The sequence below is a fragment of the Leptodactylus fuscus genome, chromosome 5 (genome assembly GCF_031893055.1).
Source record: "Leptodactylus fuscus isolate aLepFus1 chromosome 5, aLepFus1.hap2, whole genome shotgun sequence".
NCBI classification, from domain to species: Eukaryota; Metazoa; Chordata; class Amphibia; order Anura; family Leptodactylidae; genus Leptodactylus; species Leptodactylus fuscus.
This window is the reverse complement of record NC_134269.1, coordinates 135,638,311-135,662,137: the sequence shown is the minus strand read 5'-3', so window position 1 is coordinate 135,662,137 and position 23,827 is coordinate 135,638,311. Positions and strand designations below refer to the sequence as shown.

At 39.6% G+C, this 23,827-nt stretch overlaps 1 protein-coding gene across 3 annotated transcripts in view; it reads right to left on the bottom strand.

Annotated features, from left to right (window-relative positions):
• Positions 1-534: 534 nt before the first annotated feature.
• CNTN1 (contactin 1) overlaps positions 535-23,827 on the bottom strand; it is a 145,653-nt gene continuing 122,360 nt past the window's right edge. For all 3 annotated transcript variants that reach the window (XM_075274228.1, XM_075274231.1, XM_075274230.1), the window contains 10 exons: positions 17,454-17,580; positions 15,695-15,853; positions 13,758-13,907; positions 13,560-13,630; positions 12,738-12,972; positions 11,801-11,904; positions 6,451-6,637; positions 5,788-5,900; positions 5,242-5,398; positions 535-3,902 (listed from right to left, as the gene is read on the bottom strand). In XM_075274228.1, the coding sequence (XP_075130329.1) occupies positions 3,823-3,902; positions 5,242-5,398; positions 5,788-5,900; positions 6,451-6,637; positions 11,801-11,904; positions 12,738-12,972; positions 13,560-13,630; positions 13,758-13,907; positions 15,695-15,853; positions 17,454-17,580 (1,383 nt within the window). In that variant the 3' untranslated portion in view covers positions 535-3,822. The remainder of the gene's footprint in view (positions 3,903-5,241; positions 5,399-5,787; positions 5,901-6,450; positions 6,638-11,800; positions 11,905-12,737; positions 12,973-13,559; positions 13,631-13,757; positions 13,908-15,694; positions 15,854-17,453; positions 17,581-23,827) is intronic.

Sequence of the window (23,827 nt, the reverse complement as noted above, 5' to 3'; positions counted from 1 at the left end):
TATTTCAAATTAGCATTCTAACATAATAAAACTAGCATTTATGTTGTTATAATAAGGAGATTGAGCTTTAAGAAGCTGATATATTTAGTTATATTCGCTAATAAAAATTGGTAATAAGTTTGCAGTATTGGTCGTAAAGCTGAACAGCACAATTATGTTGCATTCCCAGGTCTTACTTTTAATCTTAAATGCCTATTTTAGACATAAAGGGACACCTTCTTTCCTTTACATGGCATATGAACTAAAAATAATAAATAGATAACATAAAAATACAAATTTTGTTCACTTATTAGAAAAATTAAAAGGCCATCATGCATTTGGCAAAACATTAGCTGAATTGAAGAGTACATAGAAAAATGAGAATGGATACTACACAAATGAAAAGGTAAGCCTGTGCTTTAGCATATTACCAAAGTGGGATGCATCACCTTCCTATGAGATTAGAATTTTACCCTCATTTAGGTATGGTATGAGAACAGTGCAAAATGGATCATGAAAGGCACTGCACCCCAAAAACATCATCTTATTTCATACTTACATTTGAGGCTTCACCCATGATCCATGCACGTGCACTCATACACATTGCCAAAAAATGTTTTTGTTTTTAGAACTAGTGATACTTCCCATTTATATTTTTTATATTACTTGGTAATTTCATTAAATGTAAATAGTAAAAATTTCTATTGACGAAATAACCATTTAATAAACCGACAAAGAATGTGAATTTAACAACACTGAGATATTATCACATATGTAAACAATACAAAAAAATATAAAATTAAAGACAGGGGTACACAGTAAAAATTTTTTCAGAATATATTATTAAAGACTTCTATGGTATTGAATCTATAAAGGTAAAGCAACTGTACCCGATCAGCTAACAAGTTTGTGCTAAGAATAAAAAAAAGAGAGAATACAATTTTGAATTTCTTGGAAATAAATTGAAACATTTCACTATTACTAGACCCGGTTTCATAATACTGTGTTGTACCATTCACACGTGAACTGAAATACTGAAGCACAACTCTGAAATAATAATGACCGAACAATACAAAAAGGAAAAATCAAATAGACAAAGTCAGAACAAACACATTCATTAAAGTTCAGAAGTGTCAGTAACACAACATGGCAGAACACTGCTGCTTGTGTTCATCATCATTCACTTATTTCTTCTAATATATTTCTGAAACTTATATAACTATACCACAAGCTGTACCACTTTCCACATCATCACCTGTTACACAACTATTCCCAAATATGGCCACATATACATTTACCATATCACATGAACAACTTCTGTTTGCGATGTCCTAATCTCTTTCATATCTATGTGGCTAATGACAATTCTCTAGGATGATACAAAAAGCCAATCAAATGTCTTTTGCTTCCTCTCAATCCATGGTGGGCAGGATTCACTAGAAATATACAGTAATACACATGATACTATGCAGGTGACTCTTTACAATTAAATTAGAATTTACAATAGATTATGTACAGATGTAGTTTTGTTTTATTGCTACATCTGAAACAGTATTTCAACTTTCGCATCTGGGAAATCCCATTGCCAGCAATGGGTTTTGTAACTGTATAGCTACCATATTAAGATCAAATTGTAGAAAATGTTCTTAGTTATTTAAAGACTATGGACAACTTTCAGATGAGAAAATTATTTTGACATATGTTAGTAGTTTGTGTTAAAGTGGCACTAAATTTTAGGCTGCATGTTCACTACCCTGTTCATTTCAGACCTCCTGATTTGCAGTTCACAGCCTGTTCCTTGTTTCACACTTGGATTCTTTAGGCATGTCGCTATCTGTAATAAATGCTGGATGCGTGTTTTGTTCGTTCAGGATGTTGTTGCATTTACTACAGTAGTTCTCATGTACGAGCTCAGCTTAATTTCGATACTCTTTAATTTCTATATCCCTTTTACAGCCCTTGAAGATTCTCATTGACATTGTTTGAGATAAGTTTGCTATTCTGCCCTACTCCCCTACAGAGTCTGTGATAAGTAATCTCCTCTTTCTTTTCACAAAATTACAACCTACTGTATGTGGTTCACCTCCTCCTTCCTGCAGACATCCATGTGTGCTCTTCACTCTACCTATGCCAATACAGTATAGCTTATGTATTCTTCTCTCCCTAATGTCTTATTTTTTTTCCACCTTTATTCCGATTCTACCATGTACAACCCCCACCCTCCCCCCATTGATATATCTAACTCTAGAAGTGAGGGAAAGATCCAAGAGAAATGAAACAGCCATGGGACGCATCCTGGCAGTTTTATGTCAGAAGCACCAGGATAGCAAGCTATAAGGAGGAATTACACAGACTCTACAGCATAAAACCTTTATGCAGACTGTTTAGAGAGATGCCTACAATTTCATTTAGAAAGCTCAAGAACAATAAAAATAAGTGCAAAGGTGTCCATAGGCTTTAATTTATTTTAAGAGCAGACAACTACAATGTTACAACAAACCTGATAGGCCTTTTAATAGGTACAGCGGACATAGATGGTCACAGTCGTAAAACTAAATTTGTGCATATTGAAATGGTGTATTAAAAAAAAAACATTATTGTGTCTCCATTGATGTACTGTATACTAAGCAGCCAAAGTGAAGTTATGTGGTCTTCTATATCACCTAATACTTGATGCTGGAGCTCTTGCTTCTTTAGACTGACAATGCTCCACTGGTACAAAGATATTGTGTCAGAAAGAGTGGTTCTAAAATTAGACAATTTTATTTGGAACACAAGATTTTCTTTACCTTTTTCAATAATGTTTAACGTGCAAACACATAGTGCACATGCATTTTTGTAAAAAAAAAAAATCCTGGGGTTAAGGTATTCCATGTACATTACAGAAAAAATTATGGGCCTTTAGTGTACCCTCATGTACATGGTTTTCACAATTTCATTATCAATCATAGATGTCTGCTCATTTATTGATTTTTTAAAAAATATTTTAATTTTGCTGATATCATGGCTTTGCATCATGTGGAACTTTACATACTAATGCTTTGAAATATTTATGTCGTTTATAAAGTATGCTTTATATGCTATTTATACCTTACATTCATAAGTGGGCCATCTATTGCACTATTTACAGTGTGACATATCTATTGCAAGTGCAAACTCTGTAGTACCGAAAATAGGTCACTCTGCCAGTAGGAACGTTTCATCTCAGGTTTGCACCTCTAAGGAATCAGTGATATGTGTACAATACAGAGTTCTAATATTCAATTGTCATTTTCAGCATATTGACTCTACATTCATTTGTTGTAGAAATTATATTCTGTCTAATACAATGACTGTTTTTGATCTGACTGTATGTCTAGAGGCCTTGACAGGGCTCATTGAAAAATATGCAGCACACAAAACAGATAGTACAGACAGATGTAGTTACTCTACACATACCATATACAACATTTGAATCTCTAATATATTTCATAATTTGTTACTGTTAAGTTTTGTCACCTATGGAAGTGACTTTACTTTCACTGTACAGTCTAAGTTTTTGTAATTTAACACTGTAACTTGCCCCTTTTGATCATGCAACGGTCAGAGACTGGCATAAGTGTTTCATAAGGCGTATTGGAACAAATTAAAAATGATCTATTATCCTTCAAAGTGATTTCCTCAGAGGAGTTCCTGAATGCCTTAATCCTATTTAAAGTTCATATTAAATCTGCTGGGTAATATATATGTTTCATTTTCTCATTTTTGGCTTAAGTTGGTTCCGCGGTAGTCATAAAACAATGGTTTCCTCCAGAGTTGTGAAAGGAGTACACTGCACTCAGGATGTTCTAAAGAGACCTACATTCAGAATTCCAAGTAAATCAGGAGGCCAAACGTTGGTAGCAATATTCCAATAATACTGGGGAATATCCCTGACGTGTCACCTGTAATACACAAACAATATTAATAAGAGATAATCATTTAATCCATAACAATAACTGATCATCTATGACACAATACATGATTATACGCAGTTACAACCAGTATTAAGCCCATAGTACAAAGAACACTGGTCTGAACACAGGCTTAGATGCTACTACATAGCAGATGACAAGCCCTAGATATAATTGACTATGGACTTATTCACTTCTAGATTCCACTGAAGTCACAACATTATAGACAGTTGCTGTTCTGTGATCGCCTGTGGGCAACAAAGACAATTTTTAACACTTTCATAAATCTTACTGTAACATCTCTGCCTGTTCGGGTCTCTGCGCCACCCTCTGCTCGCATGCTGTGGCGCAGTAGGCGTGTGCAGTTTGATAACAAGCTTAGAGTTTTTGCTTGCTTTGTCTGAAGACTGTCCTATTCCTTCACCTTGTTAATTGATTTTCCACCACACCCGTCGCCTTCACCTTCATTTCCCTCTGCTCCTCTAAGAGTTAAGTTTTGTTTTGTCCTGTGATTGACAGGCTGCCTTCCTATCAGGTTCAGGGCGGGTTCTTCCTCCCTATTTATTCTTGGCTCACATTCACATTGATGCTTGCTATTGCTCTGTGCGTGCTGGCTTTTTCTCTTGCTGTTTATTCATGTATTCTGATTCTTGACCTCTGGCTTTCCCTATTGACTACTCTTTTGGATATTGATTTTGACACTGCATTGCTCGACTGTTACCGAACTCTGGCTAGCTGACCTTCCTTTGTTTTTGTTGTCTTGTCTGCGTTTTTTGTGTCACGTATATAGGAAGGGATCATCTCCAAGTTGTTGCCTATCACTTAGGCTAGGATCGGCAAGCAGGAAGAGACAGTGGGGGTTTCAGACCAGGGCTCACCGTCTCTTGTGCACCTTCCTCCAGGGTTCAGCAGCTACTGGAGAATTGTTGTCCTGGTAATTCCCTAACACTTACCAAATCTGTTCTGTTGTAGAATGTTAAAATCTTGTGTAGATGAAGTGTGGACATGTAGTACCATTTCCTCTGGTGGGCTTGAGGAGCCCCAAACCAAAGGTCCCTTTACAGCACCCAATGGAGGGACTGACAGCAATATAATGCTCATCTCGTATATCAGCTTTTTACACAGAAAAATGCATAAAACATGGGGGAGCAATGCTTGTTACTAAGGTAGTTCCATCTCTTTTAGATGAATTGATTCTCAGGACATATCAATGTTTATTGAATGAACAGTAGAAAGACACAAATCTTTCATGACCCCAAGACAATATACATAAATAATGGGGAAATTATTTGCTCTGCTTATTCAACAGAAATAGAGCAAAGATACTTACTAGAAAGTTTGATAAAAGCAACTGCTCCATCTCCTCCTTCACTGTGGGCTCGAACCTCAACAATACATTCACCCTCCCTGGGTACTGGCACCTCTAATGAATGTTCTCCAGTAGAATACAAAGTGCCTGCATGTTGTCCAGCCGGCTTGTAAAGAATCTGGATGAAAACAAAGCATATTGTGTGATTTTATATATATATAGATACAAAATGGGCAGCACTCCAGTATAATGAGAAAAGTAATGGACACTTTATTACACGTGCAGCGATCGATTCATATGAAATAGACAAATGGACAGGAAGACAGCCTGCTATCTAAATGGATAGCTTGGTATGAGCTAGCTTAATAGATCACAGATAGATAGATAGATAGATAGATAGATAGATAGATAGATAGATAGATAGATTCCAACATGCCATCTTGGGCTAATAAAGTCCTTTATTTATTTATTTTTCTGGAGTTCTGACCTGTTCATTCATCATAGATTGATAGCTTTCTCTGCTATCAGGATAATAAGAAATATGTAATAAAAATGGACAACACTTACTTTATATCCACTCACTGCTGATTCATTGGACAATGGCTTTACATGTTCCCAAGTGATGATATACTGGGAACCAGACTTCACAGCACTAATAATTCTAGGTTTCTGACTGGGAGCTGAAATAAAAAAGTAACACCGTACATCAGAGGTCACATAATAAAACCATGATTATATTATTATACACTGGAATAATTGTGGAGTACATGACTAATTCAGTAACCTTTGACAATAACAATGTCACTACCTACATTATAATAATTAAATAACTAAATAAACAAGTATTTATTTATAGGAAATGCATATAAGGCCAAATTTAATCCTCTAGCACAGGACGTCCAAATAGGACCTGTTTAATATGCATACATATGGACATCTAGGAGACACAAATCTAAAATCTACAGTTATTTTAAAAAGTTTTAGGTGTAATATTGATGGCCTATCTTAAAGATAGGCCATCAGTTAAAAAAAAGAGTGGATAAGCGAACAGTAAAATATTCGATATTCACTTCGAATAGCCGCTCAATATTCAACTATTCAAACGAATACCGAACTCCTATTATATATATATATATATATCAAAAAACACTGATATAATGACATGCATAAATTGATATATATTCATGTCAATATTAATGCAATAATAATAGTGAAAAATACTGGACTTACGTGCTTTTCTAGTGTGAAAATGAATACGTTTACTTCTCGGTCCATCACCGGCACTGTTAAATGCAAACACATCCAAGTAATATTGGGTATTAGGCAGCAATCCTTCAAGTCTGACTGGTTCGTCGGATTGCTCTACTTGTACTCTGTGTGCTGCTGCTTCCTTGTCTTGACTGCGCCAGTAACGAATCTGACAAAAATAATGTTGAAAAATAAATTCATATACTTATTAAAATAATAATTTACTTTTCTTTTTATTCCTGGTGTGTAAAAATAGATACTTGAAAAATAGATCCCTATTTTTTGAATACTAAAGGTGGACCTGATGAATTTCTGGAGGGAAAAAAAATGGGACATAGCTTAAATGCACTTCAACTTTTACAAAATGTGTAGGGGCCACAACGGACCATTTAACATCTGTGAGGGCCACTGGGGACCATAATGAATTTACTGCTGGTGAAAAGATGAATTATGATATGAGCTAGGTGAAGGTGGTTGGATGAGATAGATAGGATGGTGTAGCTTTGAGGGTACATTGACATGGCGGATTTGTGGTGAAGATAAAACAACATTGTAAAAAATGCAGTTAAGATACTGTTTTTAGTGAAGTTTTCTAATTTTACAAGTAAAAAAAATGTATATATCAGGTTTCAGCTGTAAAATAAAAGACTGCTCTAAGGCTAAGACCCCACGTTGTGGAAATACAGCATTTCTTGCTTTACATTTTGTTGTGATTTTTTTGGAGACAAAGCCAGGAGTGGTTTTAACAGAAAGGAAGCGTCTAAGAGCTTCCTTTATAATTTCCATTCCTTTTGAAGCCACTCCTGACTTTGGTTGGAAAAAGGCAGCAAGATCACCAACAAAAAATGTTGCGTCTCTGCAAATGTAAAGCACCATGGAATTAATGGTGCTATATAAATAAATAAATAATAATAATAAATAATAATAACGTGGTGCTTTAGCCTAAAGGCCACATCAAAACTGCCATTCCTTGTCTTTTTGTTAGATTTATTTAGTGTGCGTATTTTACCGCAAATTGGGGATGGGATTCACTAGAAAAAACTGCAGTGTCTTTGCTGCAGGCAAACCGAGGCATTTACGCCATGTGGGATCCTGGCCTAAAGAGGAACTTTCACCATCTCTGCCTAGTTCAGCTCTTTGTATCTTTCTAATGAACTATTCCACTGATTTCAGGACAGCTTTTTTCTCATAATTTTTTCTCTAGCTCTCAGCATTAGCAAGCAATCGATGCTTTTATCTTTGGTGCCTGATATGCTATTTAGGCTCTGTACTGTCAGGTGGGCAGTGTCAGGCAGGAGCAGGAAAGGAGTGAGCGCTAATCAGAGATGGACAGTGTCAGAGCTCAGAATCACACACCTTGCCTATCCCTGCCTGACAACCACCTGACAGTACATAGTCTAAATATCATATCAGACACCAAAAGTAAGTAAGCAAGTTATTGCTCTGGAACAGTGGGGGCTAGAGAAAAAATTCCAATTGTTCCAGAAGATTCTGGAGCAGAAGATTAAAAGATGAAGGTGAAAGGTCCTCCTTAATTTGCACCATAAACTGGCTAGCATGCTGAGCATCACAAATTTTAGACACTTTTTTCACTTTGGTGACAAGAAGGGAGTCTGTAAAAAATGATGTACAACAGAAAATTGTAGAAATGGCCCATTTTTGTGCACATTGCCTATTTGCTCTAAAGAAGAAGTAAATAATTCCTTTTCCATCTGCTCATCACTTTTTAGGACACTATGTTGAGCAGGGGGGGGGAATGAAGGCAGACCTGAGTGAGGCCTATCAGAATTACGCCAAATTTACGAAAAATTCTGGCCTTTGAGCTATATCACAGCAGTTACCTATCCCCCCTTAGAATAGACAGTGTAAAGCATCATCATCATCCAACATTAGCCAATGTGCCAAATCTAACGCACTTTAACATTGTCAGTCTTGCACTGTCTAAAAAGTAGACATATTCTAAACTATATTTAGACATAGGCTCAATCTGCATACTTAGAATCCTGATGCTTGTTTAGCTTTGATAATTATACATCTTCACACAGAAACCATTGCATTTAGCATCCTTTCAAAAAAAGTCTAAATTAGAATACAGTACTAATGTCTATAAGAGAGCCAAAATTATTCTACAAAGAAAGAAATGTCTTCTGGATGAGAGAAAGAAATGTGATGAAAAAAGATACTAAAATAACAATCCTGGAAAAACAATTTTGGGCACTGCCTGCCTCAAGACCTCAAGGTTAAGCTGCACATACTAAGTCTCGGGATGTGAAAAATCACTGGACAGAGATCCAAATGTTAGAATCTAAGCACATCTGTATTAATCCACAAAATTCCATTTTCTGCTTCTTGTTGGTATATATAACGTGAAGCTCGACTTTTAGGTTAGGTCACATGTAGGGGAAATGCAGCATTTTTTTGTTGCAGATTTTGCTCTGTTCTTTTAAACCAAAGGCAAGAATGGCTACAAAAGGAAGGGAAAATATATAGGAAGCACTTATACTTCTATGTTCTGCTCAATCTACTCCTGACTTTGGCTCAAAAAATACAGCAATACAGTCCTATGAAAAAGTTTGGGCACCCCTATCTTAATCATTTTTAGTTCTAAATATTTTGGTGTTTGCAGCAGCCATTTCAGTTTGATATATCTAATAACTGATGGATACAGTAATATTTCAGGATTGAAATGAGGTTTATTGTACTAACAGAAAATGTGCAATATGCATTAAACCAAAATTTGACCGGTGCAAAAGTATGGGCACCTCAACAGAAAAGTGACATTAATATTTAGTAGATCCTCCTTTTGCAAAGATAACAGCCTTTAGTCGCTTCATGTAGCTTGTAATCAGTTCCTGGATCCTGAATGAAGGTATTTTGGACCATTCCTCATTACAAAACAATTCAAGTTCAGTTCAGTTTGATGGTCGCCGAGCATGGACAGCCCGCTTCAAATCATCCCACAGATGTCCAATGATATTCAAGTCTGGGGACTGGGATGGCCATTCCAGAACATTGTAATTGTTCCTCTGCATGAATGCCTGAGTCGATTTGGAGCGGTGTTTTGGATCATTGTATTGCTGAAATATCCATCCCCGGCGTAACTTCAACTTCATCACTGATTCTTGAACATTATTCTCAAGAATCTGCTGATACTGAGTGGAATCCATGCGACCCTCAACTTTAACAAGATTCCCGGTGCCGGCATTGGCCACACAGCCCCAAAGCATGATGGAACCTCCACCAAATGTTACAGTGGGTAGCAAGTGTTTTTCTTGGAATGCTGTTTTTTTGAACATCATACATAACGCCTTTTTGTATGACCAAACAACTCAATCTTTGTTTCATCAGTCCACAGGACCTTCTTCCAAAATGAAGCTGGCTTGTCCAAATGTGCTTTTACATACCTCAGGCGACTCTGTTTGTGGCGTGCTTGCAGAAACGGCTTCTTTCTCATCATTCTCCCATACAGCTTCTCCTTGTGCAAAGTGCGCTGTATTGCTGACTGATGCACAGTGACACCATCTGCAGCAAGATGATGCTGCTGCTCTTTGGAGGTGGTCTGTGGATTGTCCTTGACTGTTCTCACCATTCTTCTTCTCTGCCTTTCTGATATTTTTCTTGGCCTGCCACTTCTGGGCTTAACAAGAACTGTCCCTGTGGTCTTCCATTTCCTTACTATGTTCCTCACAGTGGAAACTGACAGGTTAAATCTCAGAGACAACTTTTTGTATCCTTCCCCTGAACAACTATATTGAACAATCTTTGTTTTCAGATCATTTGAGAGCAGGCTGTCCATGCTCGGCCACCATCAAACTTAACTGAACTTGAATTGTTTTGTAAAGAGGAATGGTCAAAAATTCCTTCATCCAGGATCCAGGAACTGATTAAAAGCTACAGGAAGCGACTAGAGGCTGTTATCTTTGTAAAAGGAGGATCTACTAAATATCAATGTCTCTTTTCTGTTGAGGTGCCCATACTTTTGCAGCGGTCAAATTTTGGTTTAATGCATATTGCACATTTTCTGTTAGTACAATAAACCTCATTTCAATCTTGAAATATTACTGTGTCCATCAGTTATTAGATATATCAAACTGAAATGGCTGTTGCAAACACCAAAATATTTAGAACTAAAAATGATTAAGATTAATAGGGGTGCCCAAACTTTTTCATAGGACTGTATCTGCAACAAAAAAAATCTGTGGGGCCTAAGCCTTAAATGGTACAGTAAAGCTACACTGTGAGAAATTTCACTATCATCTGTCAGTAGTTAAAGAAGACCTTTCATGGATATGGGCACATGCGGTGTTATATACTGCTGGAATGCCGACAGTGTGTTGAATTCAGCGCACTATCCGCTTTACCGATCTGTGCCCCGGGTGAAGAGCTATCGGTACCGGTACCGTAGCTCTTCACAGTCAGAAGGGTGTTTCTGACAGTCTGTCAGGAATGTCCTTCTGCACAGCAGCACCTATAGCTCACTGTCGGCTTTCCAGCGGTATATAACACCGCATGTGCCCAAATCCATGAAAGGTCCTCTTTAAATATTTTCCTCTTTTTGTTTTAAACTTGTATGTATTGGAAAGTTTCAATTTTACCATAACAGTACATAAACAAACAAGTGTTGTATAACACACATTACATATCTAAAAAATTCTGGGAACAGAATCTGAAAGTAAGGCCAAGAAGGGTATTAGTTATATAATCTTATTTGCACTGTTAGGCTGAAGACTAATATTATGAAAACAGCGTTTTACGGTACCTGCAAAGTGAATGGGATTCTGGCAAATCCTATACACACATTGCAGAATAAAATCCGCTGCGTTAGTGCTGCATTGGCATAATAAGGATGATTCTGCCATGTCTTTTTTCTGCATCGTTTATTTCATGCATTTTACCATGTGCAGCCTTAGCCTTAAGTGGGATTTTTATCAGCGAGGTCTCTGTGGGTAGTTCTGTAGGTTAATGTGCCATCAATAGAGCCAGGGTGTTAATCTGAGGTATGTTTAGGAGATGCAAACCATTCATCAGGATAAAGAGTTTTCTCGACCTTCACAGTTTCCCTTCTTGAAAGGAATTAAAATCAGTACAAACACAAACCATTTTTAAAGTCTAACAGAAATCAAGGTAGTTACACAAGACAGATGGAGGGAGAAAGTCGAGGAAGGTGAAGGGTGGGGAGGAAGGGTTAGAATGATTCAGCGATTCCCAGGGGCTCCATAACGACGATTCTAAATTTCTGGGTCCCCTATCAGAATTCTATTTGTGGCACCTTTAGTACACTATCATAGTAAGTTGTTTCAAGGGGTAAAGTATATGAAACTGTCAAACTCACCTGGTAACCTGCTACCGTCTGCCCAATAACTGGCTGCCAATTTATACGTGCTTCAGAGGATGACAGCACTAAGGCTGTGACTTCAGTAGGTGGTTCAGTTGGTGCTGCACAGAAAACAGGAAAATGCAGATCAAAATCAGACGTAATTGTATATCTAGACAGACTATATTTTCCTTTATATCATCCAAAATGTGATAGGACCTTAAACAACAGCTTTGTATTCTGCCCCTAAACCAAAATATTTTACATTACACAAAAGGAAATAATGACGATATTCATCAAATACTGTACATTGTCTCAAATATAATGCTTGTGACAATGCTTCTTATGTTTGTTACTAACATTTAGACAAAGGTCAGGTACGTGGGCTGTGTTTACACCTGGTTTGTAACAACAATCCTAAGGCCGGGGTTTCACGGGCTGGAAATGCCGCGGGAAAAATCACGTTTTATAGTATCTGCAAAGTGGATGGGATTCATGCGAATCCCATGCCCACTTTGTGTTTAAAACCACAGCACGGACACGCTGCGATTTCCAAAACCGGCACGGTTTTGGTAATCGTAGCATGTCAATTATATCTACAAAAACGCTGGCGGCTTTCCTGTAGATATAATTGATGTGTTTTCCCGCAGCGCTTTAGCACTGCGTATCGTCCCATGGGGCCTTAGCCTAAGACAGTCGCAGATCAGTCATGCACCTAATACCAGTGACAAAACTCATTACACTGTTGTTATCTGTTATAATGTGGTTCTGCTGCATGCATCACTAGTTTTTTGCCATATCGACAGTTTGTGAGTGAGGCAATGCAAAAGTGTACATAATCTTGCTAAATCTCAGTAAGTAAACATATTCACTTAGTTTCTGCTTTGTTGAAATAAAGTCTCCTTAGGTCTCCAATAATAAATCTGCATTAGAAATAGTGTTCCTGGCATCTCACCTTCATCTGCTGAATAGATAACAGCGGTGCTGCTGAACGGGCCATCTCCCATCTTATTGAAGGCTTTAACTTTTACTTGAAATTGCGTGGCAGGTGTGATGCTATCATCTTTATGTATATAGCGTCCACTTTCTGGATTGGTTACTGTTACTTTCCTCCATTCTCTTTCATTGAAAGGCTTAAAGGCAATGATGTAGCCAAAGTCATCACCATAATGGTATTCACGGGCTAAAGGCTGTTAAGATAAAGATGCTGTTAATAAGATGATATACAGTTAAGTTTTAATACTACGGTATACACTAAATTGATAATAGGCCACTTTATGGTTATATACTAGGTTACTTTCTATACCACAGTGACTGACATGAATGTCTGTAGTACAGTAGAATTCTGCTTTCACTCACACTATTGTTTGATGATGCTACCAATAATATGCCCATACCCCACTTGCTAAACCAGATTATGGCAGGTTCACACAAACATTGGCCTATTGTCCACTGGAGAACCAGAACAAAGTATACACAACCACTATAATACTGGTTACACACAGAGCCCGGCAGATCCCATTGACTGTAATGTGTTCTGAAGGGTGTCCATTGTTTTAAATCTGAACTTTTATTATTTTATCGGAAGAAAAAGTCGATGTCCAATGGAGACTCTGGCACACCACAGAGGTGCACTCAGGTCTCCTACATTTGCCCACTGACTTTACCCTGCTCCCTATTCCCACTCCTTGCCATTTCCAGCCTAATCTTACCTATGAGGAATTTATTAGTACTAAAACATCTCCCGCCATGCATACAAATAATCATCTTTACTCACCACCCAGGTTACTGTTAACTCTTTATTAGTTCCTCCGCCACCACCAACATCAGAAGGTGCAACAATGGGTGCTATAAAACAAAAAGATTACGCAAAATATTATTAGCTGCTTAACTTATTGTAATACATTAAAAGCAAATCTACATCTGCCATAGGGTTATATCTAATAACATGCATATATAATACTTCACCACTTACCAGCTCCTTCTGTTCTAATTTTTGGTGATGGCACACTTGGTTCACCGGTCCCCAATGTATTAGTTGCTATAACTCGAAATTCATACTCCATCCATGGAATCAAGTCTATCAACCTTGCTGACTCCATATTTCCTTCAATGTTGGGGATTTCTATACCCAGGGATAAAAAAAAAAATGACAGGTATAAACATTTTTCACGTAAAAGTGAAACCAACCAATATTTTTATTTTAGCAGCTTTCAAATGTGTCTTTCCAAAGACTGGCAAGTATTTTCGATGAAATGTGAAATAATCATTAAAAGTGATCTGCCCTAAATATGACGTTGGTCACCACCCCTAGCAGTGATACAAAAGACATCAACAGCTCAGTGATATATGCAGGACATCTGGTGGCCACATATGTTGTCTCTCATGGCAGTGCTTTCAGCTGGAATTTTCAGCAGGATAATGCTCACTCACACAGCAAAGGTTTCCTAGGGTTATCTCCACCAGATTGCAGCACTTCCTTGGCCTTTCTAGATGCCAGATTTATCACCAATTTAGCATTTATGGGACCAGCAGGGAAAGCCTCAATCTAAGAGAGTTACAGATGTAACATTTGTCTACCAATATTCATCTGAAACTGGACAACTCCTTTAACTTTTAATTGTTTACAATTTTATATATGGTTATGTTCATAGGAAGCGTCTGTCAGATTTACAGTGATAGACAGGCTATTATACCCTAAAAGGCTGACACAATTTGTAGACCTGGGGACCTTCCTTAAAGGAGTTATACAAGCAAAAATGGACAACCCCTTTAACTTTTAAATCAGTCGGGGCAGTGAAAAAAAAAAATCATACTTAACCTGTCAATGTCAATTACCCAATGCTCCGGTGTCCTCCCCACCCATTATGGTCCTTCTGCTCAACAGTCTCTTCCGAAGTTCTGCTGAAGACGTGACCGCTAATTTACCAATCAGTAAAGGGCATGCAATGTAACTACTTGTGACATCACAGGTCTCTTTCTGAGGCCTGCTGCGGCCACTGATTGCCTCAGTGGTCATGTGACCACTGAGGCCAATCAGCGGCTTCAGCAGAACCCAGAAAGAGACTCAGGAGAAGCTGCCAGTGCACAAGAATAGGGTCGCAATGGGAGGACACCAGAGCATCAGGGACTGGTAAGTATGCATTTTTTTATTTTTTTTTCACTGCCCCCGGCTGATTTAAAAGTTAAAGGGGATGTCAGGTATTGACCCTCCTGCCATGGCAACAGATTAGTACCCCAAGATCACATGGGGTGACAAAGCCCACTCCCTATGTCTAGGCATTTAGATTTTACGTGCCATCAAGGGGGTTGAAATGCTAGTATCACAGCACTGTGCATCCACCAAGATAGTATTATAGGTTGGATTTGATAGGCCAGTGTTTTTTCATCCTTATGAACTATGTTACCGCTTTGGGAAACAGTTTTAGCAGTGGATGCCAAGTGTTAGAAGAAGTATATTTGGACCTCTGGTCTCTAAGGGCAGGAAATACATTATTAGGATGGTGCCCCATGTTCCGGAAACACAGCTTTTTTGTTACAATTTTTTTTTTTTTTTTTTGAGCCAAAGCCAAGAATGGCGGCTACAAAAGGAGATATATTGTAAGTTATTAAACATCTGCCCTCTGTTCAAACCACTCCTCGCTTTGGCTCAAAAAACACAGTAAATTCTGCAACAACAAAAAAAAAAAATTGTTTCTACAATGTGGGGACGCAGCCTTGCCTTATACAGTAAATAATATGACTACCGTTTGCTTTTTTAGCAGCCATTTTACAAACAGCACAATAGTTTTACATCATTTGGAATAACAGCTCAGAGCGCACATCATTATACATTACAACACAGTATTAAACTCCATTATTCTCATGACAGATCCACTTTAAGGATACAATTGCAAGTAGATCACAACATACCTGTCTTGACATCTTTCCACTCCTCTGACAGTGACGTTTTAGCCTGAATAGTATACTTGGAAATTGGCTGGTGATTGTCTGAGCCACTACTCCATGTCAGCCTTACTGATGTATCTCTTATTTCTTCTGCTCTGACACCTCCTGGTGGACCAGGTGGACCTAAAACAAATACATATATATATTTGTAAAAACTTAATTTTTTATTGTTTACAAACATAAAAATAGCTATGTTCATGGGAAATAAAACCAGTGAAATAAGAAAGTTGGGACATGGAACAAGTGTGAAAAGATGCAACAAAGGACAAATAAAGAAAGTATATCTAACTGCTGAACTACACATAGTACTTGGGCCCATTCTGAAGCCACTGCCTAGGACACCATGACGGCTTGTGCGCTGGCATTTCATATTTTATAGTACGTCATCCTGATGGTCTACCTTTAAAGAGATACTCTGATAACAATATACAGCAAAGAAAACAAACATGTATATTGGAAATCATCATCATGCTCAATTTACCTAAATTTGTGGTTTCCCTAAAGAAAGAAGACTGTCTACATAACAGAGTTAGAAAACGTCTAAAAAGAAACAGCATAGTGTACGTCTTAATCCCTTAATCCAGTTAATAAATAATGGATGATCATGTCACAGCCCATCTGTGGTTTTCTAATGAGTACAAGGACCACTGCGGATGCTATCACACATGAGTAATGCTTTGCTCTGTATGATAAACTGGAAAATGCCTCAGGGTGAGTATTTTTTTTTTACTGCTTACTCATGTGTGATAATTAGTTTCAAGAAATAGACATGAGGTTATAGTCAAAGACAAATAACATAAAAAGCAAACTGGGCTTTCTTACTATACACTAATATTTTCCTCCTTCCATACACCAGAATCCTTATTGTGTCAATAATATTATCCAGATACTTTCTGGTAGATTTTCTTGTGCAAACTAGACTAAGTTTATAATGGTGTAAACGTATTAATTTATGACAATTTACTTTGTGCACCATAAACTCCTGTTGTGCCTCACATATTTGTTTCCTCAGTAAGCAAGATTTGTGATGCTTATTTTGTGCCACAAATTGTATGGTTTTTGCTGTATTTGCCAAATATTAGTTCCTTATAGCCTATAGATTTTGTCTACATGTTTTGTGCCAAATATTTATGTCATGGTGAAGCTGGATACTTTAACTCTAGGGTCATACCAGCGTTTAGTTCACAGAGTTTTGTGGATCGGAACCTGAGGCAGAGGGCTCCTCAGGTTCCAATCCAAAAACTGGCTAGCCGTGACTGAAAGCCGGTGCACTGCACCAGCATCCAGCCGCGCACTCTGCTCCAGATTAGGCCTAATGAATGGGCTTAGTCCAGAGGAGGGAGTGTCTTCAGGCAGAATCGCGAGGCGACTTGGCTTGAAGAATGAACATCTCGCTTCTTTTTGCCGGGAGCTGGAAGAAACGGCTCTCGAAAAAAAAGACCTGAGCGGCTCCCATTGAATTTGATGGGAGCCATCTTTTTGGTCAGGGTTTTGAGGTGGATACGGCCTCAAAACCTTGCCCAAAAAACTCTGTGTGAACTTACCCTTAAAGCCTAAAAAGAGTTTTCATGTGGAAACTATAGACTATAATGGTGTCCGCTCAGTTTCTGCCCAAGTTATAAAGAAACTGGTAGAGAGAAAAGTCCTGTAAGGAGGATAAAATCCACAATTCTTAGGAGGTATACAGAAGAACCACACCTCAGGTGGTCCTAAAGGTTCTTACCTCTGACAACCAGATCAGCTGAGGCTGTGGAGTTGTCCACAATGCTTTGTGCAGTACATGTATATCTCCCAGCATGTTTGAGTTGAACGTTTTTGATAATAAGTTCACATTTATCATTATCAGGACTCTATTAGAAAAAGGAAATAAGGAACATACAATTTATAAGTATAATAATTGAATAAGCATTTCAGTCATGTATCTAAATTGAATATATTTTATTTTTCATCATTTAGGCTGAGGTTGCAGAATAGCAGCTTTTTTTGTTACAGCATGTCAATTAGGCTGCGTTCACACAGAGTTTTTGGTCAGGAATTTGGTCAGGAAACAGACTCAAATTCCTCCTCCTAAAAATGCCTCCCCATAGGACAGCTTCCTGACCAAATAGCTCCATGTGAACGCAGCCTTATACCTCTGGAAATGCTGGCATTTTCCCTATAGGTATAGCTGAAGCAGAAAGTCTGAAGAGAAAAACTCTGTGGACTTTATGTGAAAAGCGCTGCGGGAAAAAACATGATGCGTTTCCACCATGGTTTTTCCTGCAATGCTTTTTGGCTTCAGCCCGTTACATGGGGCCTTCCAGGAGAACATTTTGAAGGCTAGTCCTAAGGTCATACTTATCAGTGGGGGTAAAATGTCTGAAGCCCCACCTACAGCTAATGAACGCTTCATGGGCTTAAGCACCATTGACACATTTCTGCTGATTAGAGATGAGCGAGTAGTGTTCAATCGAATACCTCTCAGCCATAGGTATTCGTGTCAGCAGCCGAACAGTAAGAGGTTAAGCGCATCGAATATTCGATGCGCTTAACTCCTTGTTGTTCGGCCGCTTACCCAGATACCTATGGCGGGGGGGGGGTATTCAATTGAATACTACTCGCTCATCTCTACTGCTGATCAGTATGGATCTTGGAGGATAGAGTCATACTCTTATAGAGCACATAAAGTATTACAACATACCCTAGGGTAATGCATTTTTTTTGGATCCTGGAAACCAAGAAACTTTTGAACAGAGCAATTCCTTATTACTATTACAAATAGAGTTGTTAAAGAAAAAAAATACATTTATTAACGGGTTTTTCAGCCATGAAAAATACTATATATTGTTTTCAAATTGCTAAAAATTAACTTATATGTTCATTAAATATGTCACAATGATGCTGTCTCTGACCCGCTCTCCCACTCCAGACTGCTCCACTTACAAGTTGGTTCCAATACATACTATGTGGGTCACATGCTTAAAGGGAGTCTGTCATCACAAAATTGAGATATAAACTAAGCATAGTATTTTGTAGGGTTCTCAGGACAGTTGACAATAATTTATTTATTATTCAGGACTGCTGCACCATTCTTGTAAAATAGTCCTTTTATCCCTATGCAAAAAGCTTTAGGGGGTGGCTTTTCATAAATGGGCTTCACTATATGCTGCTGTTAACTGCTACTCTGCTCTACCCACTAACTGTACTGTGCATGTCTGATGATGACTAAGTGCACCCAGAAGTGAAGGAAGCTCACTGAATCTACCCCATTTGATGCCAGCTTCCTTCACTTACATGTGTGCTGAGGCCGAGGAAATATCAGTTAGTTGGGGATGGAGCTGAACAGCAGTTAGTAGCAGCAGATGGTGAAGCCCAATTATGGAAAGCAAAGCACTTTTCTGTTCATTTGCATAGGGATAAAAGGATGACTTTTACAATAATGGAGCAACTGTATGTTAGGATCGGGTCTCGCAGGGTTCCATCATGGCGCACAGCGCCACCTGCGGGCCAATCCGAACCTCGCCCTCGGCGTTGTGCAATAGGATGTCTGGAGTCTAAGTCCAGTTTTCGGCCCACTGAGCATGCTCAGGCATTTTGGAGCCACTCAGAGGCTAAGTGCCATTCTCTCCCTACTGAGCATGCTCAGGCATTTTTGAGCCGCTCAGAGGCTAAGTGCCATTCTCTCCCTACTGAGCATGCTCAGGCATTTTGGCTCCACTCTGAGGCTAAGTCCCAGTTTGGCCTTACTGAGCATGATCGGTGATGTTATGCCACCGCCCCTGTTGGGCGGGGATTAGCCTTTAAAAAGTGTGAGCCGACGCCTGCCTGGTGCTCACACTTTGTTTAACATATGTTGAGATAGGAGGTTAGGGCCAGGTTCCTGTCAATTCTAGGAGCTGAGTAGGGATCCAGCTAGAAGTCCTTGGAGCTGCCCTTTGAAACCAGTTTACCCATTCCTAGCTCAATTGCTTGTATCTCCTTTAAGGTTAGGAGTTTGTTTTGTTAATTAAGACTAACGGCTGCCCATCTGGGCCTGTGGACCTCGCCGCAGTGCTCTGCGGCTTAGCGGTTCTGGTTGTGTTTATTATTATTTTATATATACACAGAGAACCGTAACACTGTACTAAATAAGAAATACATCATTGTAAACTGATAACCCTACAAAGTATTGTGATTAGTTTATATCTCAATCTTGTGCTGACAGACTCCCTTTAAAGGAAGTAGCTGATTGGCTCAGATCAAAATGTATGTTAGTGTTCTTCTCTATCTTTGTACCAATCATGGACCAAATTATTGAGTTATTGAACCAAGTGGAGGTGCCAGGTCCAGGAGATGAGGTCTGAATAGGATTCTTGCGAATCCCATGCCCACTTTGCAGTAAAAACTGCAGCATGGACACACTGCGATTTTCAAAACCGCACTGGTCAAGTCAATTATATCTACGGAAACGTCAGCAGCTTCCTCGTAGATATAATTGCAACAGAAAGTCCATGGAGGAAAACTCCACGAATTTTCTGTTTAAAGCGAAGCGATGCATTCCTGTCACGGTTTTTCCCACAGTGCTTTATAGCTGTGGGTCATCCTGTGAGTTTTAGGACGGACCCATGTCCAGCGCCGGAGTCACTGCTGGTTCCGGAACTGGGGTAGGCCGGAGGACTCCGCTTGAGTGTGCAGAGGTTCTGGTTTCTCCCTAATGCTGAGACCAGCATTTCCGCAGTCAGGGGGGTCAGCGGCAGGCCTGAGGCTGTTAAGGCCTCAATCTGGTATTGGCTAGTTATTAGTTTACCAACGGCATCAGCTCCCCTAGCGACAGGTCCTCCTGTTTTCCTTCCTTGCTCCCTGTCTCCTGTCCATTAAACTTGGATTCCCTGGATGTGTCGACCTGGCTTGCTTTTCAGACCTCTCCGCCATGATCTTGATTTGGTACCTTCCTGACCTTCTGTATATGACCTTTGACTTCCACCTGACCTCCCTTCTGGATCCTGTTTTTGGCTACTCTGTTTACCTCCAATGTATGACCTGGTTTCCCTGACTACACTTCGGCCTCTGCCTTCTGCTACCACATGACCTCCAGTTATCAACTCGGCTTGTTTGATCACGTATTTGCTTCTTGGGTATCTGTGTGACTCCCCTGGATTACCCTCCTGCTCATCTGCACTCCAGTCCATCCTTCTCTCTTGGATGTCACTCTCAGGTTAGTGTCTGGTTTCCTCTGGGTCCTCTTACTTGAGGTTCGATGGGTGTGCGTCTCTAGGCAGTTGCAGATCTGGGCCTTGGACTTTTACCAAGTCCAACTCCACCATCAGGAGCTCTGGTGAAGAACTCCGGGGCCTGTTTCCGCTCCAGTTGGGAGAGTGTAGCACACCCAGGACTGTTTTTGCCTCAGCACCTGGGGATCCTGGTTGCCTGGAACTTACAGAGTTCTTTTTTGTGCATCAGGTTTCCTAACAGTGGGGCCTTAACTTCACTTCAAAAATAAACAGTATTTTTGGTACTCTGAAAGCCCCTCTATTTTTCTAAGAATATGAAGTATGGTAATTTTATTACAGGGGCCTTTTCTCAAACTTAGTTTCTCTGGGGTTCTATTTTGACAGAACTTTGTTTTTTTTAGGCTGGTTTTGCCTCTGGGTCACATGATGGAAGCAGCTCCCAGCACCTAAGTCAACCTGCCTCCTCCATCATCTCTTGTGTTCACCTGTACTAAAGGAGTTGGATTCACAATTACAAAGATCTAGTCTGCCAGCAGCTATAGTACAGGTAACAACTGTGAAAGAGTTGGAACAAGTCTGGAAACCCAAGGTTTAGCAGAACCATAAACCCTGTAAGGAGAAACTGGATGACCTTTTTAAAATATTCATATCTATTGCTGTTGATGAACAAAAAAAAGTAAGGCATCTCTCATCACTGGAGACACAGGTGTACAAAGGATTTTTCAGAGGGGAAATTCACCAGGAAGGGGTATTATCCCCCACACACTATAATGTCCTCTTAGTGCCCCTACACTGTATAATGTCCTCTTTAGGCTCACAAAATATAATGACCTCTTATGCCCAAAGCACAATCTAATGCCCCCAGCTCAGACCCTACACAGTATAATGGTCTAGTTCAGCACCTACACAGTATAACGCTCCCCAAGCAGAGTCCCCGAACGGAATACCGAATGCAGATGTGAACCAGGCCTCAATTGGCAATTTCAGAAGCAACTTACATTGACTTTCCTTCAAATAATTAGGTAATATTATAATTAATATAAAATATTCATTAAAAGCAGCAATGGAAACGAAACCTTAATGGAGCACATTAATAGCATTATAAGCCTTTGGCTTTCTGATGATGAGATGGCTACGATCTGGGTAATGTGTCAAGTCATTAGAGATGATTTTGGCTTCTAGCGCACAAACAACAAATTAAAATTGTAGTGAAAGTGCCCTCTGATCTTTTACTGCAGGAAACTGTATCACATTGTAATTTTCTGCCAGCACTTATGACACATAGTGCTAAATAAATGAATCAGATCTTATGCAACTAATCTGATATGTTAAAGACAAGGGCTCCATGTACAAAGCCAGGGAACATTTTGTAACTCAAATTTCTCCAAATAATGGTTCTTAATGTATCACCAATATTTAGATTTATTAAAATCAGATATTGCAGTACATCACTTTTTTCTACTGTGTTTATGTTCTGATTTTAGATTTTTTATTCTAGTTTCAGCACGATTATGGAGGCCGAGCTCTTGCCTGTGTCTTCCCTACTGTGTTAACACCATTTAGTAATATGTTTTACAGAAGTCTTGTGAACATAGGCAGCAATTGTAAAATGCAGTGGTTTTTTTTGCGTTTTCGCATTCTTATAGGCTCCATTTTATGAAGATCCCTGGAGTGCTGGATTTTTGCTCATTTCCATGTCTGAAGGGTTCACAAAATATCTATGCATCAGTCCAAACCAGGTCTTTTAAGTTACTGCCTGTGGTGGGCTGGATGTGGGTGGGACCACCCAAGATTGTGACATGAAGAGAATGCAGAGTTACAGGACTTTATTAGAGATGAGCGAACAGTGTTCTATCGAACACATGTTCGATCGGATATCAGGGTGTTCGCCATGTTCGAATCGAATCGAACACCACGTGGTAAAGTGCGCCAAAATTCGATTCCCCTCCCACCTTCCCTGGCGCCTTTTTTGCACCAATAACAGCGCAGGGGAGGTGGGACAGGAACTACGACACCGGGGGCATTGAAAAAAATTGGAAAAAGTCATTGGCTGCCGAAATCAGGTGACCTCCATTTTAGACGAATAGTGGATTTCAAATCCGGGTCATATGAGAATGTGAACTTTGTGACTATGAGACAGGGATAGCTGTACAGGCAGGGATAGCTAGGGATAACCTTTATTTAGGGGGGAATGTTATTAAAAATAACTTTTTGGGGCTCTATCGGGTGTGTAATTGTGATTTTTGTGAGATAAACTTTTTCCCATAGGGATGCATTGGCCAGCGCTGATTGGCCGAATTCCGTACTCTGGCCAATCAGTGCTGGCCAATGCATTCTATTAGCTTGATGAAGCAGAGTGTGCACAAGGGTTCAAGCGCACCCTCGGCTCTGATGTAGCAGAGCTGAGGCTGCACAAGGGTTCAAGCGCACCCTCGGCTCTGATGTAGGAGAGCCGAGGGTGCACTTGAACCCTTGTGCACCCTCAGCTCTGCTACATCAGAGCCGAGGGTGCGCTTGAACCCTTGTGCACACTCTGCTTCATCAAGCTAATAGAATGCATTGGCCAGCGCTGATTGGCCAATGTATTCTATTAGCCTGATGAAGTAGAGCTGAATGTGTGTGCTAAGCACACACATTCAGCTCTACTTCATCGGGCTAATAGAATGCATTGGCCAGCGCTGATTGGCCAGAGTACGGAACTCGACCAATCAGCGCTGGCTCTGCTGGAGGAGGCGGAGTCTAAGATCGCTCCACACCAGTCTCCATTCAGGTCCGACCTTAGACTCCGCCTCCTCCGGCAGAGCCAGCGCTGATTGGCCGAAGGCTGGCCAATGCATTCCTATGCGAATGCAGACTTAGCAGTGCTGAGTCAGTTTTGCTCAACTACACATCTGATGCACACTCGGCA